Source organism: Panulirus ornatus, chromosome 6 (genome assembly GCF_036320965.1).
Source record: "Panulirus ornatus isolate Po-2019 chromosome 6, ASM3632096v1, whole genome shotgun sequence".
NCBI lineage: Eukaryota > Metazoa > Arthropoda > Malacostraca > Decapoda > Palinuridae > Panulirus > Panulirus ornatus.
The window spans coordinates 2,582,361-2,602,574 of record NC_092229.1 but is presented as its reverse complement, the minus strand read 5'-3'; the positions used below and the strand labels follow the sequence as shown (position 1 = coordinate 2,602,574).

General features: G+C 41.6%; 1 protein-coding gene across 1 annotated transcript in view; it reads left to right on the top strand.

The window, feature by feature from the left end:
• Positions 1–20,214, top strand: part of Epac (Exchange protein directly activated by cAMP) — a 396,150-nt gene that overhangs the window by 154,949 nt on the left and 220,987 nt on the right. Inside the window, exon 2 of the mRNA XM_071662355.1 lies at positions 1,758–1,900. Coding sequence (XP_071518456.1) covers positions 1,758–1,900 — 143 coding nt within the window. The remainder of the gene's footprint in view (positions 1–1,757; positions 1,901–20,214) is intronic.

Genomic DNA, 20,214 nt, shown 5'->3' with positions numbered 1-20,214 from the left:
GAGTTTCTGAGCAGAAAGTTTTAAATATGGAGAAATATATTTTCTTGATTCACAGTTGTGAGAATTTCAGACAGGCAGTATTTTTTCTGTTTTGTAATAGTAATTTACTTACATGTTACTGTACCGAGTCTCTACCTAAACGTTGGGTTTTAAACCTTGTTGTGGCACAGACAAGCCAGCTACCTGAAAACACTCCTGTATATCCAGCATGCGTGTAATGCTCCTATATAAAGAGATACTGAGGTACTGGTACATGAGAGTATATAGGAAGGACAGATAACAAGTAACCTAATGGTCCATACAACTCTACAGACACAAGAATGTAACGTAGTTGTTGATGCATTCTGTAATGAAAGGATCAAACTCCATGATACCTAACCTCCTCTCACGGTCACGCTGTTTTCCATTTCTCTTCTCTCTTCTTCCTGTGACCTTTATACTAGCAAGAGTTGGGCCTAGAGACACCTACGAGGTCAAATTAATCCTCTTTATGAGGAAGTTTGATTAATTTTCTTTATATTTTCCTATGATGAACTCATTATTAAACTTTGATAATGGACTTGCATACGATTGCAGCCTCATTTACCCGAGCCATATATATATATATATATATATATATATATATATATATATATATATATGTGTGTGTGTGTGTGTGTGTGTTCTATGCTCTTCCCTAATACTCTTTTCATATAATGACTTTAATCAAATTACCTGCTCGCCACCACTCCGTGTAAGGCGTGATTACCACAAACTGTTGATGATGTTTGTTATCTGTGAGTGATATCAAGACTCGGTTTTGCTTAGGTGAATATTAGTCTGGCGTCATTAGCGTTTACACAATTTTGGCCTCATCAACTTTCCACGTTGTCTTCCTGACCGACCTCGTTAACCTGCCCACCCACCAACCAACGACTCTATCTTCGTCTTTTCTGTGCTGACTCTTCCATTCTTGTCTCCAATGTAGACCTTTCCTCCCACGTACCCTGGAGACCATCCTCCTAACTACGCCCTCCAGACTTCCATTTCTTCACTCTAGCCTTCTAGATCTCCCTCCTGCCTGGGACAACGTAACAACCTCTTACTCACCCAGACCTTTGAGGCTCCCCTCCCTACTCTCTCTCTCTCTCTCTCTCTCTCTCTCTCTCTCTCTCTCTCTCTCTCTCTCTCTCTCTCTCTCTCGGCTCTTACCTTCAAATCTTCATTCGTAACATTTTCCTTTGGTTCCAGGCCAGGAATTTTGTATGGCTTACCCAAACTACACAAACTGGATTGTCCACAGAGCTCACAGCCATCAGTCTGTTTTCTACAATTGTCTTCTTGAGTCCAGCTTCCAGCTGTCTTACTCCTCCTGCTGCTGCTCCAACACCTTCCTCTTGACTCTGTCTGGCAGTCCTCCCTCTGTTACTGTGTTTCGTCTTCCTCCCGTCAGTTTCTTCTCTAAAGTTGTACCTCACACTTCTGTCTCATTACATTTCTCATATCTTTATCCGATCTTATGTAGTTATTCTTTCCAGATATTACACCCTTTCACCACCTCACCTCTCAGACCTTCGCTGAACTCTTCAGTCTTTCCAGGCTTCTCCCTCAAAGACCTTTCGTATTCATTCGACCGACGGCCCTTCTCCATCTACCCCTACTTGCCCCCAGGAGCTGTGTCCCCTTTCTCGCTCCTTCTTTGGAGGTGTCCCCTCCTCCTCCCCACTACCTGCCACCAGTGAGCCACACCCTGAGCGTGTTGTATGGTATGTCCGCAGGCCGGAGGAGCGGAGCGAGGGAGACGTCTCAGCCATCACGTCACGGCTGCGGAGAGTGACGCCCTTGGACCGCCTGCCCTCGCCCGTGCTCGGGGACCTCGCCCGCTGCTCCTACTACGAGGATTTGGAACGGGGAGTCACGCGTAAGTACCCCTCAGTTTCCACAATTTTCAATGTATATGTGTCTTTTATGTCCTCATCTGCTTTACGTTCCAGGCTTAAGACACAGATATGTCGCTCGCTCCACACTGAGGATGCGAGGATGGTATGTGGCCCGTCCGTAGGTCTGTGTATAGGGTTTTGTAATCCATGAACAACCGGGGCTAAGGTCACTGACTGACCATCTCTTGAAACACCATCGCTTTCCAGCATTGCCTCTGCGCCTCCTTCAAACGTCATCATTCATTTCCATTATGACTTTGCATTGATCAAGTAATTGGTATCTAATACTTGTAAGATTTCAGGCCAATTACGAGAACAAACCTTGATCTTTGAGGTGTCAGTACGAGGTCCATTGCAGATCACCAGGTTCCGTCAGTCACTTTACTCCCTCGTCAGTTCTTGTGTTAGTTCGCATCCCTCATGAAGCCACATCAAGACTTGCTCCGTGAACCCTCATTCAGGTGTTGATGTTTTTATTATATAGATTTTTTTCCACGAAGGCATAGTTCACAAGCAACAGCGGTCGTCAGTGGCATGGTATTTCCTAGTGGCTCAATATTCTTTCACTTTTAACAATTTTGACATATTTCTGCTTTTGTTATACAGGGATTTTAGATGAAAGAAGATATGTTATTCTGTTGGGCAAAATGATAGCGGTAGAACAGAATGAAAATTGCCCAGTAGGCAACTTAGCAAGGGATGTAACATTCATTGACTCAGTAGATGAGAAGTTTTGCAAATCAATGTACGTAAATTACTACTGATAATGATAATGATAACAATAGTAATTATCATGATAATGACGCTATGATGACGACCGTTCCATAATGAAAGACCACGTCGCTAACGACCGCTGTTGTTTGTGGACTATGTTTCCGTATCCAAGCAAAACCTGCGTTTGGTCGATAGACTGAGTCCCTGGCTCAGGGTAGGGTGTATAGATCAAATAACTGCTTGTATAAGCAAGTATATCTGTATCGAGAAAAGTCGATTCAAAATTTGTGATAACGGAACGAATGGGAAATTGAACTGTGACGTATTGATACATCAATGATTCGTCATTGGTGTTGTGGAAATGATCTGGACCATCATCATATAGTTATGCTGTAGTCTAACCTGGAGGTGAACATCATTTGGTGAAATTGACTGAAAGAAAACTTTGTATGAACACAGAAAAACACGTTGAGGTCAGGAGTGTGTCACATACTTGTTCACTTCGAGTATCTTAACTGTATCATGAAAGGTCAACGTTTCTAAAACTTTGACTTTTTTTTCTGATATGATCGACCGGGAATGTGTCAGTCAGTAGGGAACGGTGCTGGCGGGGGCGGGGAAATGGCTGATAAGAAATCTTTAGGAAAAATCACTGAACAGAACGATAAGAGATTTACTTTCCCTCCATTTATTCATTTATCCTTTGTTGCCTTACCGTTAATATATTCCATCCTCCCTATCCAGTCCTTAGCTCTCTCCTCCTGTCTTACTCACCCCTTTATCCTCTTCCACTCTTTTGCTCATTCAGTCATGCTTTCGCCCCTTTCGCACCATCGTCCACATCCTCAACCCCTCCCTGTCTTGCGCCATGATTCACCCTCGTCCGACTCTTCACAATCAGTTCTCTCTAAGTGCCGCTTAATCCGCTTCCAGCACCTTTCTGACCCTCATCAGGTGCTCTCTCTTTCCTCCATTGTTTGCCTGACTTTTCGTTCATTCCTCATTTCATTCATTACGCCCATAACCCACAAGCTTCCCTCACCGCTATCTTACTCATCTGACTCTTCATTGTCCCTTCTCTATCCTCCCCATCTACTCATTGCCCCTTTCTTCCTCTCTCATTCATCTACTCATCCATATCCTTATTCGTCTCTTCATTCATCTACTCATTCAATCATCGCCATTCAAAATTCACCGTATTCTTGAGTTATTTCATCCCTCGCGGGTAAGGAGGTACCCACCCACCCACCTACTCATTTATTCAGAGACGACTGGACGTTTTCTTTTACGATCTTGACGTCACGACTGTGACCAGTGTTAAGAACGATCCCACACAAAGCCATGTAATTCCTTCGTTTCTCAACCGTTTACCAAAACATCGGAGAATATTTTACTGATGTTTGCAAAGAATTAGGCGTCTGTAGGGTATTCTGCAAGCTGCTGGAGACTTGTCTGTCACCAAATTGAAATTCCTCATAGTAAGATTGTACCTCCCACCTCAGTCCTACCGCCTCAGTCAGGGCGATGAAACCTGCAGCACAGTGCGTGATGACAGAGGATTAAGTCTCCTCTAAAACGTGGGAATTATGTATCCTGTCCTGAAGTAAGGGCGGATCACCACTCTGCACCACCGCTTAAGCTGATTTCATCAGCTTAGCAACAACGTTACTTTCCTGGTGGCCACTCCCGACTCATCGTGCCCCAGAGGCTCTCTGTAGGGTCAATATTTCACCCTCCCTTAGGGGGTAGGTCAGTACGGGACCTCGACTCCGAGGTGTGCCAGGGTTAGTCCCTGAGTCACTACTATCATTGTGCTGATGGGTCGTCTGTCTTGCACCTGCCTGTGTCGGCAGCGGGAATAACCATGAGCCGGACGAATAGGCAAATGGATATCTACTACAGTTTTCACGTCCTGTTTGTCTGAGCCGTCCGTCGATTTTCATCAAGTTCTCTCGAGCTGTATTGCTCACAACCATCCCCAGAGGCCCTACCATACTACACCACACCACACCAGACCACACCACACCACACCATACCACACCACACCAAACCACACCACACCAGACCACACCACACCATACCACACCACACACCACACCACACCACACCATACCACACCACACCTCGCTCGTGGATATATTACTGGAGATGCCTAGTATTGTAGGGTCTCCAGCACTGTGTTCCTCCTGCCTTTACAGTTGAGATCGACTTATCAAACTCACTCTTCGTCCAGTGGTCGGTATGAAAAGCAAGATGCTCAGATGTACATCCCAGCCGAGCCTCCCAGATCACCGTCTACTGTTCAGTAGTATTATATGACGGTGGCTCCTGTTATGGTGCAGGCGTCATCTCCTGCTAGGAGAGTGGGTGGTAAAGCAGGTCTTAAATGCACCATTGAGGTCACAGACCGATCATGTGTGACGTGTAAGAATCGCTCGACATCTTGTAGTGACGCAGGACGAGTTCTGCCGCTGGGAGGCCTTCATGTCGCTGATGCCTCCGACTGCCCTCACCTGATCCCACTGTGGACAGTACTCAGTCTGGCTGAAGATTTGCGTCCCAGTTTTCCTAGTTCCCCCGTCTCGACCAGCCTGGGACGCTCGACCCTGCATTGTGATGCCTTCGCTCATGATGCAGGTCAGTGTTAAAGTAAAAAAAACTGCATTGTATATTTCACGCAGTTTGAATTGCAAAGTTTTGATGGATATTATTAGAGAATTTTGAAAGACATATCACTGGGGTTGTTTCACATAGGCGGTGCGTTTGTCACAGCTGGGTGCGGACTGACCAATGTATCAGTTCTTCTCAGTATCAGTACTATGGTTGAGGGGATGACTAATTACACAATACTTATCAGAATACAGCTTGGGCGTTACACAGCACCGGACTCTGGAACTAGGGTGGTTAATGATGATTACCTGTCGAGTGCCTGGGTCATTAAGGTCATCAGTGCAAACGAGATAAGTGAGTGTTTTGAAGGACTGTTGAACGTGATTAATGATAGGGTAGCGGATGTGGTGTATTTTGGTCAAGTTATGATGAGCGGCGTTACAGACGAAACACGTGATCCAGCGGACGACCATGAATGCTAACAGAAGAATGTAGTTGGAATCTCGAACATAGATAGCGTTTCATGATCTCATTTGGGTTTGATGCAGCTGCGACCAGGGATGTAAAGCGACTTTTGTTCATGATTCTGCTTGAAAACAACATGAAACACAAGAATTTATTATCCTAGCGATGGTAAGGTTAGTTGAGTAAATGTAGATATGGATAAGAGAATGATAGTCTGTTGACGAAATGCAGAAACTAAACACATTTTAAGTTTGATCTTCCTCGTCTGTACCTCCAGAAATAAGTTTTCCTCCAGTACTCACTTAAAACTATCTTCTGAAAATACTGAAGATTTTACGAGTGAAGCGCGTAGCTCTCACCGTAGAGAGAGAGAGAGAGAGAGAGAGAGAGAGAGAGAGAGAGAGAGAGAGAGAGAGAGAGAGAGAGAGAGAGAGAGACCACTGCGATCAAAATTGTATACATATATATATGTATATATATATATATATATATATATATATATATATATATATATATATATATATATATATATAGGGTACGAGATTGAAAATTTTTTAAAAAATTCAGATTTTCTTTTAATGGCGGTTCGTATGTGTTTATCAGGAAGAGAAGAAAGACATAATACTTTTCCTTGCCTGGGAAACACAGTCAAAGTGGAATAGGTAAAATGTTTTTGATGAAACTAGATTGATGACATTGCAAAATAACTCTTGCTGATAGAATATTTTACCCAAAAAACATGTACACTTTCATGTTGTTTTGATCCATGTTCACAAATATTCTGTTAAAAAATAGACAGAACACACACACACACACACACACACACACACACACACACACACATAAACACACCATGCTTTTATGGGTCATTTACCCTCACAACAAGGGATGAATACAAGCTTTACTAATACAATATTTCTATTAGCAATATCCAGCAGATTATCTGACTGGAGTCTGCTTAAACCATTCACATGAGTGTTTACACTGGCCACTGAATAATAACCATCATATCATGACCAGTTTTTGATGTTACACATTTGTTTACAATTGTGCTATTAGAGGAAAGTATTGGTATGAGTCAATATCCACACACGCACACACTCTGTCAGGGGGTACGCACTCTATCAGAGGGGCACGCACTCTGTCAGAGAGGTACGCATTCTATCAGAGGGGCACTCACTGTGTTAGAGGGGTACGCATTCTATCAGAGGAACTTCACCCTTTCCACTGTATTGAAAGGTACGATGTTTGGGTAGCTGCTGTGTGTTCATTTGATCGATCAGCCTCAGAAAATAACTCACAACTCCTCACTGGTTGTCTGTCACTTGACGTGTATCAGCTGTAATGTTGCATGAATTGAACGCACAAATCCCTCCATTCCCATCACTTAATCAGAACGCACAGATCTCTCATCAAACATGTAGTTCTCATCCTTCTCTCTATGATGAACTATTTCAATTTTTCTGTTATTGCGACACCATCAAGAATAAACTAGTTCATTTATGATCAGTTATAAAAACCGTGAAACTAAGGTAACTCGGGGAAGTTGAGTTATTGCTCATAGCAAAAAGTGCAAAGCAACCCAGACTTCATATCACTATCAGAATATATATATACTGATGCTGCAGAACTGATGACGACCTCCACCATCAGAGCAGAGTCTTTCTTGACAGCCTTCAAGTCTTGATGGCTTCAGGACTCTAATGGTAGTGCAATTCCGAAAGTATATTTTTTTTTTATATTTTGTGACCAGGGAACATTATGGATATGAGAGTCGCATTATCAACTAATTTTACACCTGCTGTTCTCAGCTTCAGATGGGCGCGTTTTAGAAAATCCCACATGATGGTAGAAGTCTGACGTCAAGGAATACACATCGTCCATAGACAAAGAACTGTTTCGATAAGAATTTCTTTACCATCATCCATTTTCTTCAGAGGCACACAAAGTCAAGACAGTCATTACACAAACCACAAGTGTAAATACGAAATTCTCTCGTACAGTTTTGATGGAGTGTAACTACATTTACTATCTACCTGTTGACTTATTGCTGCAGAGACGCAAACATAATCTACCCAAGTGTTCAGCAGAAACAAGACTTCTCGACAAGGCTTCAAATCGCTCAGAGAAAAGACCATCCCAGAGAACATAAGTTCGTTCTCGCAGACATTCCCACACTCAGAACATCTGTCTACACTCCCTGTGTTGTGTGACCTTCGGGAGAATGACATCATCACCATCAGTTGTCCATAACGATCGAACACTTCGGTCCGGCCTCATGGCGTCCAGAAAGAATAACAGCCAAAGATTCCTCGGTTCCCTTCTCCTGACGTGCCAAGAACTCGTGAGTTGAGAACCTTTGGATAAATCTTGATCACACCACATGACCTTCACGCATAACATTCATCTCATCGGCGTCTACCACTTCAGTAGTTAATGATTACTTGGTGTTCTCCTTCCATCGAGGTCATAATCTTCCATTTAGACTACTCTGTTTACGTTCCACTCCAATATCCTCTTCACATCTCCCTCTGCTGCCGGTCCTCGTGATGATCAACACATCTACGTACATTCCTCTCAGTACCATAGACTAACATCTCCAGCATACACACACACACGCCTCATGTAATCTTCTCCCGGGCCTTTGATGTAACACTTTAATAAATGGACAGAAAATACCTCCCAATATGCAATTTTTCTTAAAATCAACATTTTTTTTTCTAATCACATTCACGTGAGAAAACATTCAAACAACGTATTAATGTTATATTTTGAGAGAAAAGGTATTACCTTCTAATGGGCGACTGTCTTTTATCATATAACTGGGTATCATATTCTGATTTCCATGAAGCTTACACAATACCATCTGTGTCTTGCTGTAAATATCTATAAGACTTTTAAATTCTTTTTTGAGGTTAACGTTCGTGAATATATTCATACGCATGGTAAACAAAGGTGTTGTATTACGCTGTTTTGACGTACCCAGCTGGGAAGACAATGCTTTGGGGTTTGAAAAGGAGCTTTCCTGGAGAGTTTTATGTCAGAGTTACCAAGAAAAATGAAGTAGAACGCTGGTAACACTGTAGAACCTTTCATATCCACGTCATGAAAAAGGATGGACGATGCGCGTATCTTTTCATGATTACAGTACACTTTTTCCTCCACCAGCTTTTATGTTTACCTACATCAGGAAGTTCGTTTATGTATGTAAATATGTGATAACCTGCTTGTACATACGAAGGATCGTGGGACCACATCTCTTGCCACATGTCTTAACGTATGGGTGTAATGTTTATGTTTGTACCTTATGTGTCCGTCATGTTATTATCGCACAGGATCGATGGCATGTTCGTTAACCGCAGACTGGAAGGCTGGCACACCTCTACATCCAGTCTGGTAACTCAGTGCTTTATGATCGCTCTGTTTGGTCTGGTGTTTCACGTGACGGAGACAGAGAAAACGGTAAAGAGGCTACGTTTCTGTACGCATTGACCGTAACTTTATTGTCCCGGTAGTTGTACTACCACTAATGATAATGAATAATGATGATAATGGTACTACTACTACTACTAAGAATGATAATGCTAATAATGATACCTAGCCATCGAGACTAGATACACCGAGGAAAGTAGGTATAGAAACGTAGCACAATAACCTGTCCTTAACCACACTCAGGAGGTCTGTAATATATCTATGTACCTTTTTCTACAGAGTTACATTTATATGTACTGGGCTCTAGTTATATCTTATCATCCACACAGTCCTATAATGTTTATCTTTATTTGAGGCCCTAATGTATGTGTGTGTGTGTGTGTGTGTGTGTGTGAGAGAGAGAGAGAGAGAGAGAGAGAGAGAGAGAGAGAGAGAGAGAGAGAGAGAGAGAGAGAGAGAGAGAGAGAGAGAGAGAGAGAGGATCAATAGCACGCTCACGATTTCCTGTTATCGTCGTTAATCGGACTCCTGGTACAGAACTTAAGGATATGCGTCTCTGATACCCGCTAGGTTGACTTGAAGACACGAAGCATGGATATGAGCTCCTCTGGTGGCCATTAACACAAACTTAATGGCGCGAAACATCGACGGCATCAGTTCTTGTGGCCGCTAAATGGTCGCTGTGAGATGAGGCAGACATTAGCGCTCCTGTAGCGACCTCTAAGACGGTTCATTGTTTAATGGCGGTAACTTAGGATGCGAGCGGCTTGTGTGAAAACAAGCGTCTGTAGTCATCAGGATTACCTGTAAGGAACGTCGAGATGAATACCTTTTCTGTGTGTGATGTGGACAACAGTGGTGCTGGGTGCAGACATCATGATGTCTGGATTTGTGCTGTTGAGGGTATGTGGCCCCTCATGATGCTGTACAAGTCACTCAGGTGCTTGTTAATTGGACTTGTGGTGTGGAAAAAGACAAAGAAAATGGGAATGTTTTCGACTGGAAAGTTTCACAAACAGCTTCGGAAAGGCCCAAAGGCATATTGGCTTTTGAATTCCTTTGTATCTCTGTATTCCTTTGTAAGTGTGGGCGCATGGATTTCATACAGTTGATACCTGGTGTTGGATGTGTGAAGCGTGAGTGTGAACACTTGCGTGGTTGCATACCATGAACATGAGCAGTTGTTGTGGATGGTGAAGGGCAGGATCACCTGGAGCGTCTCTACTGTTTCCTGTCTGCACAACATCGCTAGAAAATCCTGTGGTCATCAGTAGTTGCCCCACTTTGCACGATAATTTATCTATATCAGTACCGCGAGGATAAAAGTCATATTCATGTCAGTAATTGATTGAAATCATCCAGCTAGTTGACTAAACCAAAGAAAATGTGAGTTCACATGCTAGGATGGACCTCTAGTTCATGATACCTTGCTGGAGAAGTTAAGTACCAGGAAATATCATCTTCTCCTTAATGATATTGTGTCAGCAAACTCCACAACTTCAGGAAAAGTACCGAAACATTACAACAGCAGGTGAGGGAGTTGCGCTACACACCGCCAGTCGGACCAACTGATATCTGCGTCCTCACATAGCGTCAGAGGCTCAGTCACACACCCACATGTTGACGTAGTGCTGGAGGGGAATAACCCGGCCAGAGTGACGTCACTGTCTTAACTAACTGTCGAATTTTGTTATCACCAACGGGCACCGACATCAACAACGGGCACCGACATCAACAACGGGCACTGACATCAACAACGGGCACCGACATCAACAACGGGCACTGACATCAACAACGGGCACCGACATCAACAACGGGCACCGACATCAACAACGGGCACTGACATCAACAACGGGCACTGACATCAACAACGGACACTGACATCAACAACGGGCACCGACATCAACAACGGGCACTGACATCAACAACGGGCACTGACATCAACAACGGGCACTGACATCAACAACGGGCACCGACATCAACAACGGGCACCGACATCAAGAACGGGCACCGACATCAAGAACGGGCACCGACATCAACAACGGGCACCGACATCAACAACGGGCACTGACATCAACAACGGACACTGACATCAACAACGGACACTGACATCAACAACGGACACTGACATCAACAACGGACACTGACATCAACAAAATAACAAAAGAAATGAATTTTATTATTTGACCAGCATCAGCCTTCGTAGGCTCCCCTTGGATTTAGGAAGTTATTTCACTGAATATTCGTATCCATGATATTGTCTGTTGACAACCTGACCTGCAGTACACAATATCATGGTAATAAGAACTGTGGGTAGCCTGCAGGGATGTTAAATAAATGACGACGAACTTAAACGTTTTTCCAATTTGCATGAAATTGCAATAGTTGAGCTACCTGGTCTGCAGGTGGCGCTTATTGCATTAAACATGGGATTACAGAGGAAATCAGGCATCACTAGACCACTGGGTAGGTAGGTGCCTTTGAGGATGTTTGTGACAATGGAGGAACTATGGTGGCGGGAGTTACATCATCCCGGGTTTTTACATTACATAATACCGTATTAATTCACGTTTGTCAGTGAAAACTGAGTAAAAATATCAGTAGAAAAGTACATATGCCACCAATGGCATTTGTATGGGTTAGTCATTCATTTTGTATATGAGCGAGTTGATAAAGCCGATCATCGGAACATATTTTATTTCTGAGAACAATACAGGATTTACAGTGTTTAGGATTACCGAATGTCGAGTGTGGAGTGTGAATATGATTCATGTATATTTTATAATAAGCGACACTCGTGATACGGTTAAGAGTGGCCTGACTAACTGTAAATGGAGTAACTGGGAGATAAACAATGAGCTTCGACGTCAGGAGTCATTTGGTCTGCAACAGAAAGCATGAAGAATGTGTAGTTATATGTAAAAACAGAAATGGCAGACCATTTCCATGATGAGGAAAACGTAGGAGTAAGAATGTTACTGTCATAGGGATAGGGACTGACAATCGATGAATGAGGTATGTAAAAGACATTTTTAATGGTATTACTGGAGCTTGTCCTGCGGAAACGAAAGTCAGGGTATATATGTTGATCCAAATGTTAAATTGGCAAAGGAGAAATAGAAATTGGTTCAGTTGGAAATAGTAGGTCGGTGACAGAAGTAGGAAAGGCGAGACCTGTGTACCTCGCATGATTTGCATATGACAGTAACCTTAAAAGTTACATATTGGATTCCTGATACACTTGATGTTATGAGGACAGTAAGATTATTAAAGCGCCTCTGCTGCGTGTCGCTCAGTTGCCTCCGAGGGAGTACTGCTGGAAATTCATATAATACTTGGGGCGCTGAAGAAATCCACTGTCTTTAGGCGATAGAATGAAGGAAATAAAGAAGGTGAAATAGAAGCTGAGAGATTCACAGGTGTTGTGTGGGTGACAGGTAAACATGTGGTGTGGAGAGAGCGGGTGCGACCAATGATGATCGGCTCACAGATGATATAGCGATGAAGAGATGATGATGATGAAATACAGAGATGAATAGATAAAGGAAGAGAGATGTGGAAAAGCAGGAAGTCATGGGTCTGGAAAAAGGATAAAACGCTATTGAACTATGTACGAAATATTTTGTAATTGTTAAACAAAAAATAAAAGTACAATTGCTAATGTAACTGTGAATGAACACAGACGAATGAAATGAGCGTGTGGTCTGAACGAGAAATCTGAGGGAGATAAATGACGTGGTGAGGAGTGTAAGGGGTGGTCGTGGTGAGCATTATTGGAACCTCGTAATGTCAACCGTTGGTAAAGGGAGCATACTGAAGACTTGCGGGTTACCCCAAGTGAAGGGGATAGAGAGAAACATCAAGATGGCGGAAGTTCAGGATAAGTGAAGGAGGAGGATACTGGACGGAGGAGATAAGGATGTTGCTTGATGGCTGGTGATGATAACGTAGGGATGACAATGAGAGCACACGGCTGGAGTGATGAATGACCGTATGAAGGAATAGTTGTAAGACTCGTAAGCCAACGAAAAGGAGGAATATAATGAAGTTAAACCAATTAACGGGAATATCATGAAGTTGAACCAGTTAACAGAGGAATATGAAGACGTTAGACCAGTTAACGGAGGAATATGATGAAGTTAAACCAGTTCACGGAGGAATATCATGAAGTTGAACAAGTTAACGAGGAAATATCATTAAACCAGTTAACGGGGGAATATCATTAAACCAGTTAACGGGGGAATATCATGAAAAACCGGTGTTACAGTGGCTTAGAGAATCTTAGGTTGCACTGGGTAATGAGATGCATCATTAAATGTTATGATTTCAAACTCATAATACGTTTATAGAAACGTTCACAGTCCTAATCGCAAATTGTATTCAGGTCTGTGTAACTGTAAAACATTAAGAGAATCTTGAGGAGCCACATGTAGTGAGATGCGTCATTTAATGTTGGTGATTTAAACTCATAATCAGACGCTCAGAGATCAGTGTCTGCTCTTTACGCTCGTGACAGATTAATTTTTATGGACGGAAGATGGCAGGTCTCCCGGTGTGACCCACGCCAGTAGGTGTGTCTGACGTCAGACGACAAATGTAAACAAAGGGATGCAAACAGCAACAGACCGCCGGGTCCGTCCACCCAGGTTGTTTGTGACGGTGGAGAAGATCAGAAACTGACAGATTAGTGTGGGAAAAGTTGGAAGGCATACAGGTAATTGTGGCTAAGGAGGCGCAGTTCATGTAAGTTGTGGACTTGAAGCGAAGTGTTTATCAAGTGTGTCCTTGAAGAGTAACACGGGTGGTTGTGGTTGATGACTACATATTGCCGGGTAGACTGAGGAGCGGAGGTGAAGGTGATGATTGATGATCCAACTGTGTCATGTTCTTGAAGAAAGATGATCATGGTCCTTCACTTTTACAGTTACTGCTGTGTCATGTTCTTTCACTGTCATGGATGCCACTCCGTCATGATCGTGCTGAGTATGACCATGCTTTTTAACTGGCATCATTATCACTGTCACATTCTCGACGAAGGTGATCATGTTCCTTTGCTTTGACTGTTACCAGTGTGTGATGCCTCTAGATGTAAGCCACTATGGTTCTTCAGTGTCACTGTTATCACTACCATGGTCCTGCCGCAGGCCTCCATAGTCTTGACGAAGGCCACCATGGTCCGTCTGTTACCATCACCACTACCATGGTCCTGACACAGGCCACCATGGTTCCCCGGTTCCCTGGAAGGCTGGAAGGTGTTTATGTTTCCGGTGTGCAGGTCCTTCTCTCTCATCCAGGCCATCAGGTTTCCTTTGTGTTCTGCCGCCTCACTTTATCCTCCGCCTCACAAGTTGAAATATATTTTCTTTTTTTTTTACGTATTTTCTGATGATGTGTCTTTGGTATTTCGACCTTCACCCAGCCCCCCCTCACAATGTTTATTCTTATAAGAGATCTCGTGATCAATCTTCACTTCCATTCTGGTCTTATGTAAACATGAGCAGTATATAAACATGTAAACATGAGCAGTATATAGCCACTACTGTACCTCAGTGTGACTGTGGGAGTCGCTCATACCTGGTGGCATCTGATAATATCCGAGCTTTACTGATGTAAAATATTCGTAGATGGAAAAATAATTATGGCAGAGATTTTTGCCTCAGCGATTAAAAAAAATTCATCAGAATTTTAACGCGCCAGAAGTTAGGTCATTTTTTTTTGTCATATTATTTGAGGGAAGCACGAATATTTACATATACGGTTGATAGGCAGGCATTAAATGATTTATAGAAGTTTTCCTAATTAGCATATTGAATAAAAGTGATCATAGATTTGACGTTTTTGCTCCGGGGGAAAACATGGTGTTACCACAACAGGGCTGGCTAGACCAGACCTGTTGTGGTCTCTTGTGTGATGTGCTTCTCCATGTTCCTTCAGCACATGTTAATACTATACCATCAAATAACCAAATTTCGTATTAACATTTTGATTGCAAATTATTGCTACCCCGCTACCCAGGGCTAAATACACTGCCACATCATCATCGAACATTTTAAGCGATGAACTTTATATATATATATATATATATATATATATATATATATATATATATATATATATATATATATATATATATATATATATATATATATGTATGTATGTGTGTGTGGGTGTGTGTGTGTGTGTGTGTGTGTCCCAGGCCTAGCTCAGACACTGTCTTCATCAGGCACTAGGACTGCGTTCTTGAGCGTCAGCGAAACGATAGAAGAAAAAAGACCAGCAGGTAACCAGATGTGTCCCATGTGTGACCCAGTATGGCAGTCTAGCGTTACCGACGTGTCATTGTTCGTTACACTGGGAATGTTGTAACTTGCACGTAAGTATTTACGTCATCACTGGAGCCGTTGTGTGAGGGAAGGTGACCAGATGGAGTGACACCAGCTGTGGCAGGAGTGGTGATGTAGTGGATGCCAGAGGTCTTGAGCGTTTGCCGACTTAACGTCATCAGCGGACGTGAAGGTAGCGTGGCAAACTGATCGTAGAAGAGAGATTTTTTTTGCGTGTGTGACGTTTTGAGTTTCCAAGTTACACATGAGTATTCGTGATAAGAATTTGACTTCTTTACTTGATTAATTATAAGATTATGCTGTACCGCGCATCATGCTTAAACTGGTATCTGGTGACGACTTATATCCAAGCAGACTGTGTGTTAGTTTAGCAGCCACAGCTCCTGATTGGTGAATATTTAGCTGAGATGAAGATCCAGCAGTTGGGATTGAAGACCTCCGAAGCCATCGTGAGGAATACGTTACTTAAGGAAGGTCACAGATCCGCCCGTAGTTGTAGAACTACGAAACCATCGTAAGGTATACGTAAGGTAAGGTAAGGTCCCAGACCCAGCTGTAGGGGTAGAAGTCCTCCGAAACTTTCATGAAAATTCAGTCATATTTATTAACATCTATAGAAGACTTTCCATGCTTCATATTTCAAATATGAAACCAAAGGTTTTTTGGCCTAAAATTTACCCTGGACCTGTAGTTTTTCTAAGTTTTCATCGAAAAATAGATTTACCTGAAAACCTCAGTATAGCACCTGTTCTCCATGCTGACTACGAATCTAGCATTGAAATATTATTTAAGAGCTATTTCATCCCGTTATTAGATACTTAAATGTTTACGAGTAAAAATTTCTTATTAGAATTCGGTCATATTTATTAACATCTACCGGTCACAGGAAGCATTATGATATATTTTACTAGATATTTTAAAGTATAGAAGACTTTCCATGTTCCATATTTCAATTTTGAAACAAAAAGTTTTTTGGCCTAAAATTTACCTCGACCTATTACCTGAAGTTTTTGCTATTTTTCATGGAAAAATCGATTAACCTGAAAACTTCAGAAGAGCATCTATTCTCCATGCTGAATACGAATCTTGCATTGAAATATTGTTTAAGAGCCACTGGATCCCGTTATAGAACACTTAATTGATTTAAAACTTTAATGAGAATTCGGTCCTATTTATTAACATCTATCGGCCACAGGAAGTATTATGATATATTTTACTTTATAATTTCTAACATAGAAGACTTTCCTTGCGTTGTATTTCTATTTTGAACCAAAAAGTTTTTTGGCCTGAATTTTACCTTGACCTATTACCTGTAGTTTTTACTAATTTTCACCGAAAAATAGATTTACCTGAAAACCTCATTATAGCACCTATTCCACATGCTGTATACGAATCTAGCATTAAAATGTTGTTTAAGAGCCATTTCATCCCGTTATTAAACACTAAAATGTTTACAAGAGTAAAAACATTCATGAGAATTCGGTCATATTCATTAGCATCTATCGACCAGGGGAAGCATTATGACACATTTTACTATATATCTTAAAGCATAGAAGACTTTTCGTGTTTCATTTTTCAATTTTGAAACAAAAATTATTTTGGCCTTAAATTTACCCTGAACTATTACCTGTAGTTTTTGCTATTTTTCATCGAAAAATAGATTTCCCTGAAAACCTTAGTGTAGCACTTATTCCCCATGCTGAATACGAATCTAGCTTTAAAATATTGTTTAAGAGCCACTGGATCCCATTATAGAAAACTTAATTGTTTAAAGATTTTCATCAGAATTCTGTCACATTAATTAACATCTATCGGCCTCAGGAAGCATTATGATATATTTTACTTTTTCATTTGAAACATAGAAAACTTTCCTTACGTTATATTATATATATATATATATATATATATATATATATATTACGTTATATTTTTGCCTAGAATTTACCCTATGTCTTATATCTAATCGGCGTAGCAAATGTTACATGAGTTTCTGTACCAAACTCGGGTATATGTTTAAAATTCAGTGTTAACAAGTGATTAAGGTGAAACTTTGCTGAGTCTGGAAATATTAAAGAGATGGTTCGTATGACTAGCACAAATGATTGTCTTGCTGGTAAAGGTTAACCAGGACTCTGTGTATTACGGGCCCGTGTCTTTAGAAGGTCTGTTCTCTTTTGATCTGTCTCTAAGGTGTTGTATATAAGGCCATCGTTTGTTAAAGTTACACCTTCCCTCAGATCTTTAACATCAAGAACATTGTACCAGACCAGGATTCACATCATCATATAAATGTTGTTTAGAAAGACAGAACTCGCTCACCTCATATTTTCGCATCAGATTTTTTAACGATTTTATTACAAACGCTCAACTTACGTAATAACTAAGGCAAAATGAAACACAAAAACCGAAGTTTTCACGCAAACAAAACCGCAACTGATGATGATGAAGTTATGAATTTGATAAGAGAATTGTAAACGGACGGATGGGGGGAATGTATTTTTCTCCGTACTTGATCCTCCATGATCGAGGCTGCCACCAGGTGGGGAAGAGGAAGGCGAGTTATATAACATCGTGTTAAGGATCTCCGCCGGAGGAAACCGTGGCTGGTGACATATGTCTCGGAATTAATTGGTTCCATTGTCGGCTTATTATGATGATTAATTACCTGGGGGGTGGGAGACCTGAGTCTTGTCTTGGTGGTGGGATGAGAGAGGAGGCCAGGACCCAGTGGATGTGTGAGGGGAGAGTTTTGGTCATCTGGAAATAGCAGACATTGAAAGAAATTAGGAACTACTTCACTGAAACACAACCCAGCGGAGAGAGAGAGAGAGAGAGAGAGAGAGAGAGAGAGAGAGAGAGAGAGAGAGAGAGAGAGAGAGAGAGAGAGAGAGAGAGAGAACAAGCAGATTCAAATATGATATTATTCTGTCTAATTTTAAAATAAATTACTTTTTTCTTGCACTGTTTCTGTTGGTCCCATCATCTGATAAACTCATATCACATTTTCTCTACCAGGATACTCGAAATAAAATCGTCGATTGTATTTTTTAAACATAAATCGTCAACATCAAATATTAAACCATAATTTCTGATATATAAATCTGTGTTCCCATCAACCTTACCTCAGAGTGGACGCACTTAAACCTTACCGTAAGGAGAGTAGTTTTAGATCATTTGAATCAACTGAGGATCATTTGAAGTTCAAATATAGTCAGGTAACCTGATATGATCAGGTTGCATTAGGGTGATGAAGCGCGCACACACACACTGTGTGCGCTCATCCACAGTGAGAACTGGATGGTCGAACTGGACAGGAGAAGGCTGGGGACGCGAGCATAAATCCTGGTCACAGTTTAGCGAGATGGAAATTAATGTTAATTTCTATAATTCCGTTTTGGTGGATAGAGACGCATCAAAGCTTCAAGGCTGCCGAGGATTAATATCAAATCATTAGTGAGGTTGATGGAAACAGTTTGGGTTAATTAAAATTATCCATATTAATTACGGTCTTGTTTGATGACGAGAGAAGGTCTGGACGAGGAGAGGTGATTGTGATCCTCCTGTTGTAGGTGTTACACAGTACCAGGTGTTTATCTTGCGTCGGTTGTTGTTACCGAACTCAGGCTTGTGAAGAGTTGTAGGTGTTGCTGGGAGGGTGTTGTCGACCCTCTCATGTCTCATTCGTGACGGTCACGGTAAGGTGGGAACACTGAGTGTGTCACCTCTGGCGGGGCCGAGTCCCTGTCAGCAGACGAGGAATAACATGGCACCGTCCAAGTCTCCTCTCCTCACAGAAGTTCGTCTTCCATCCTTTACTTCCACGTAGAGTGCAGCCTTCAAGCTTCACCTGCTATATATATATATATATATATATATATATATATATATATATATATATATATATATATATATATATATATATATATATATATATATATATATACATATTAGTTTACAACTCTGTAGTTTGCCGCATTGGCTCCACCAGCTGTCACATCCACTCCCATGTACATACTTTTTCACGTCACACCCTCCCGGTCCTGCCCACTGGAACACACTCACACCACCGTGTCTCACTCACCTCCTGCAGGAAATAAGGAAGAGACTTCCACAACTTCGCTGTTTAAGGAAAGATGGTCCCATACCACCCATCCTCGTATGGCACGTTCAGTTCTTTTTAGTTAACTTCTGCTATTATTATTATTATTACTAGTAGTAGTAGTAGTAGTAGTAGTAGTAGTAGTAGTAGTAGTAGAAGTAGTAGTAGTAGTAGTAGTAGTTGTTAGTACTTTCTGAAAGCAGGAGCAGGGGGCTGTGGCCAAGTAAGGATATTTCCTTTAGGTTAGTGGTAGCACTAGTAGTCGTAGTAGTAGTCGTAGTAGTAGTAGTAGTAGTAGTGGTAGTCATAGCAGTAGAGGCATCATTTTTCTAACACAATGTAACCTTTATCCATCAAGAGCTCATAAAGAAGATACCTGAATTATGTATGAATTTACTGTATGGTGAGCTATCTATATGTAAATTAAATTACCTTTGCATGAATTACATGACTCGATCCCCATTTTTTAAAAAATCGGTAATAGGTGGCGAATTGGTCATGGGGAGTGGCACAGTTGGTGATGTGTTGTCATTTAGTGCTCAGTGCTACTGGGATTGAGATTCGAACCCTGTAAAGACTTGCTTAGAAAAATAAGAAAAACTGATATTCCCATTGTGGCAGTGGTTTGGCT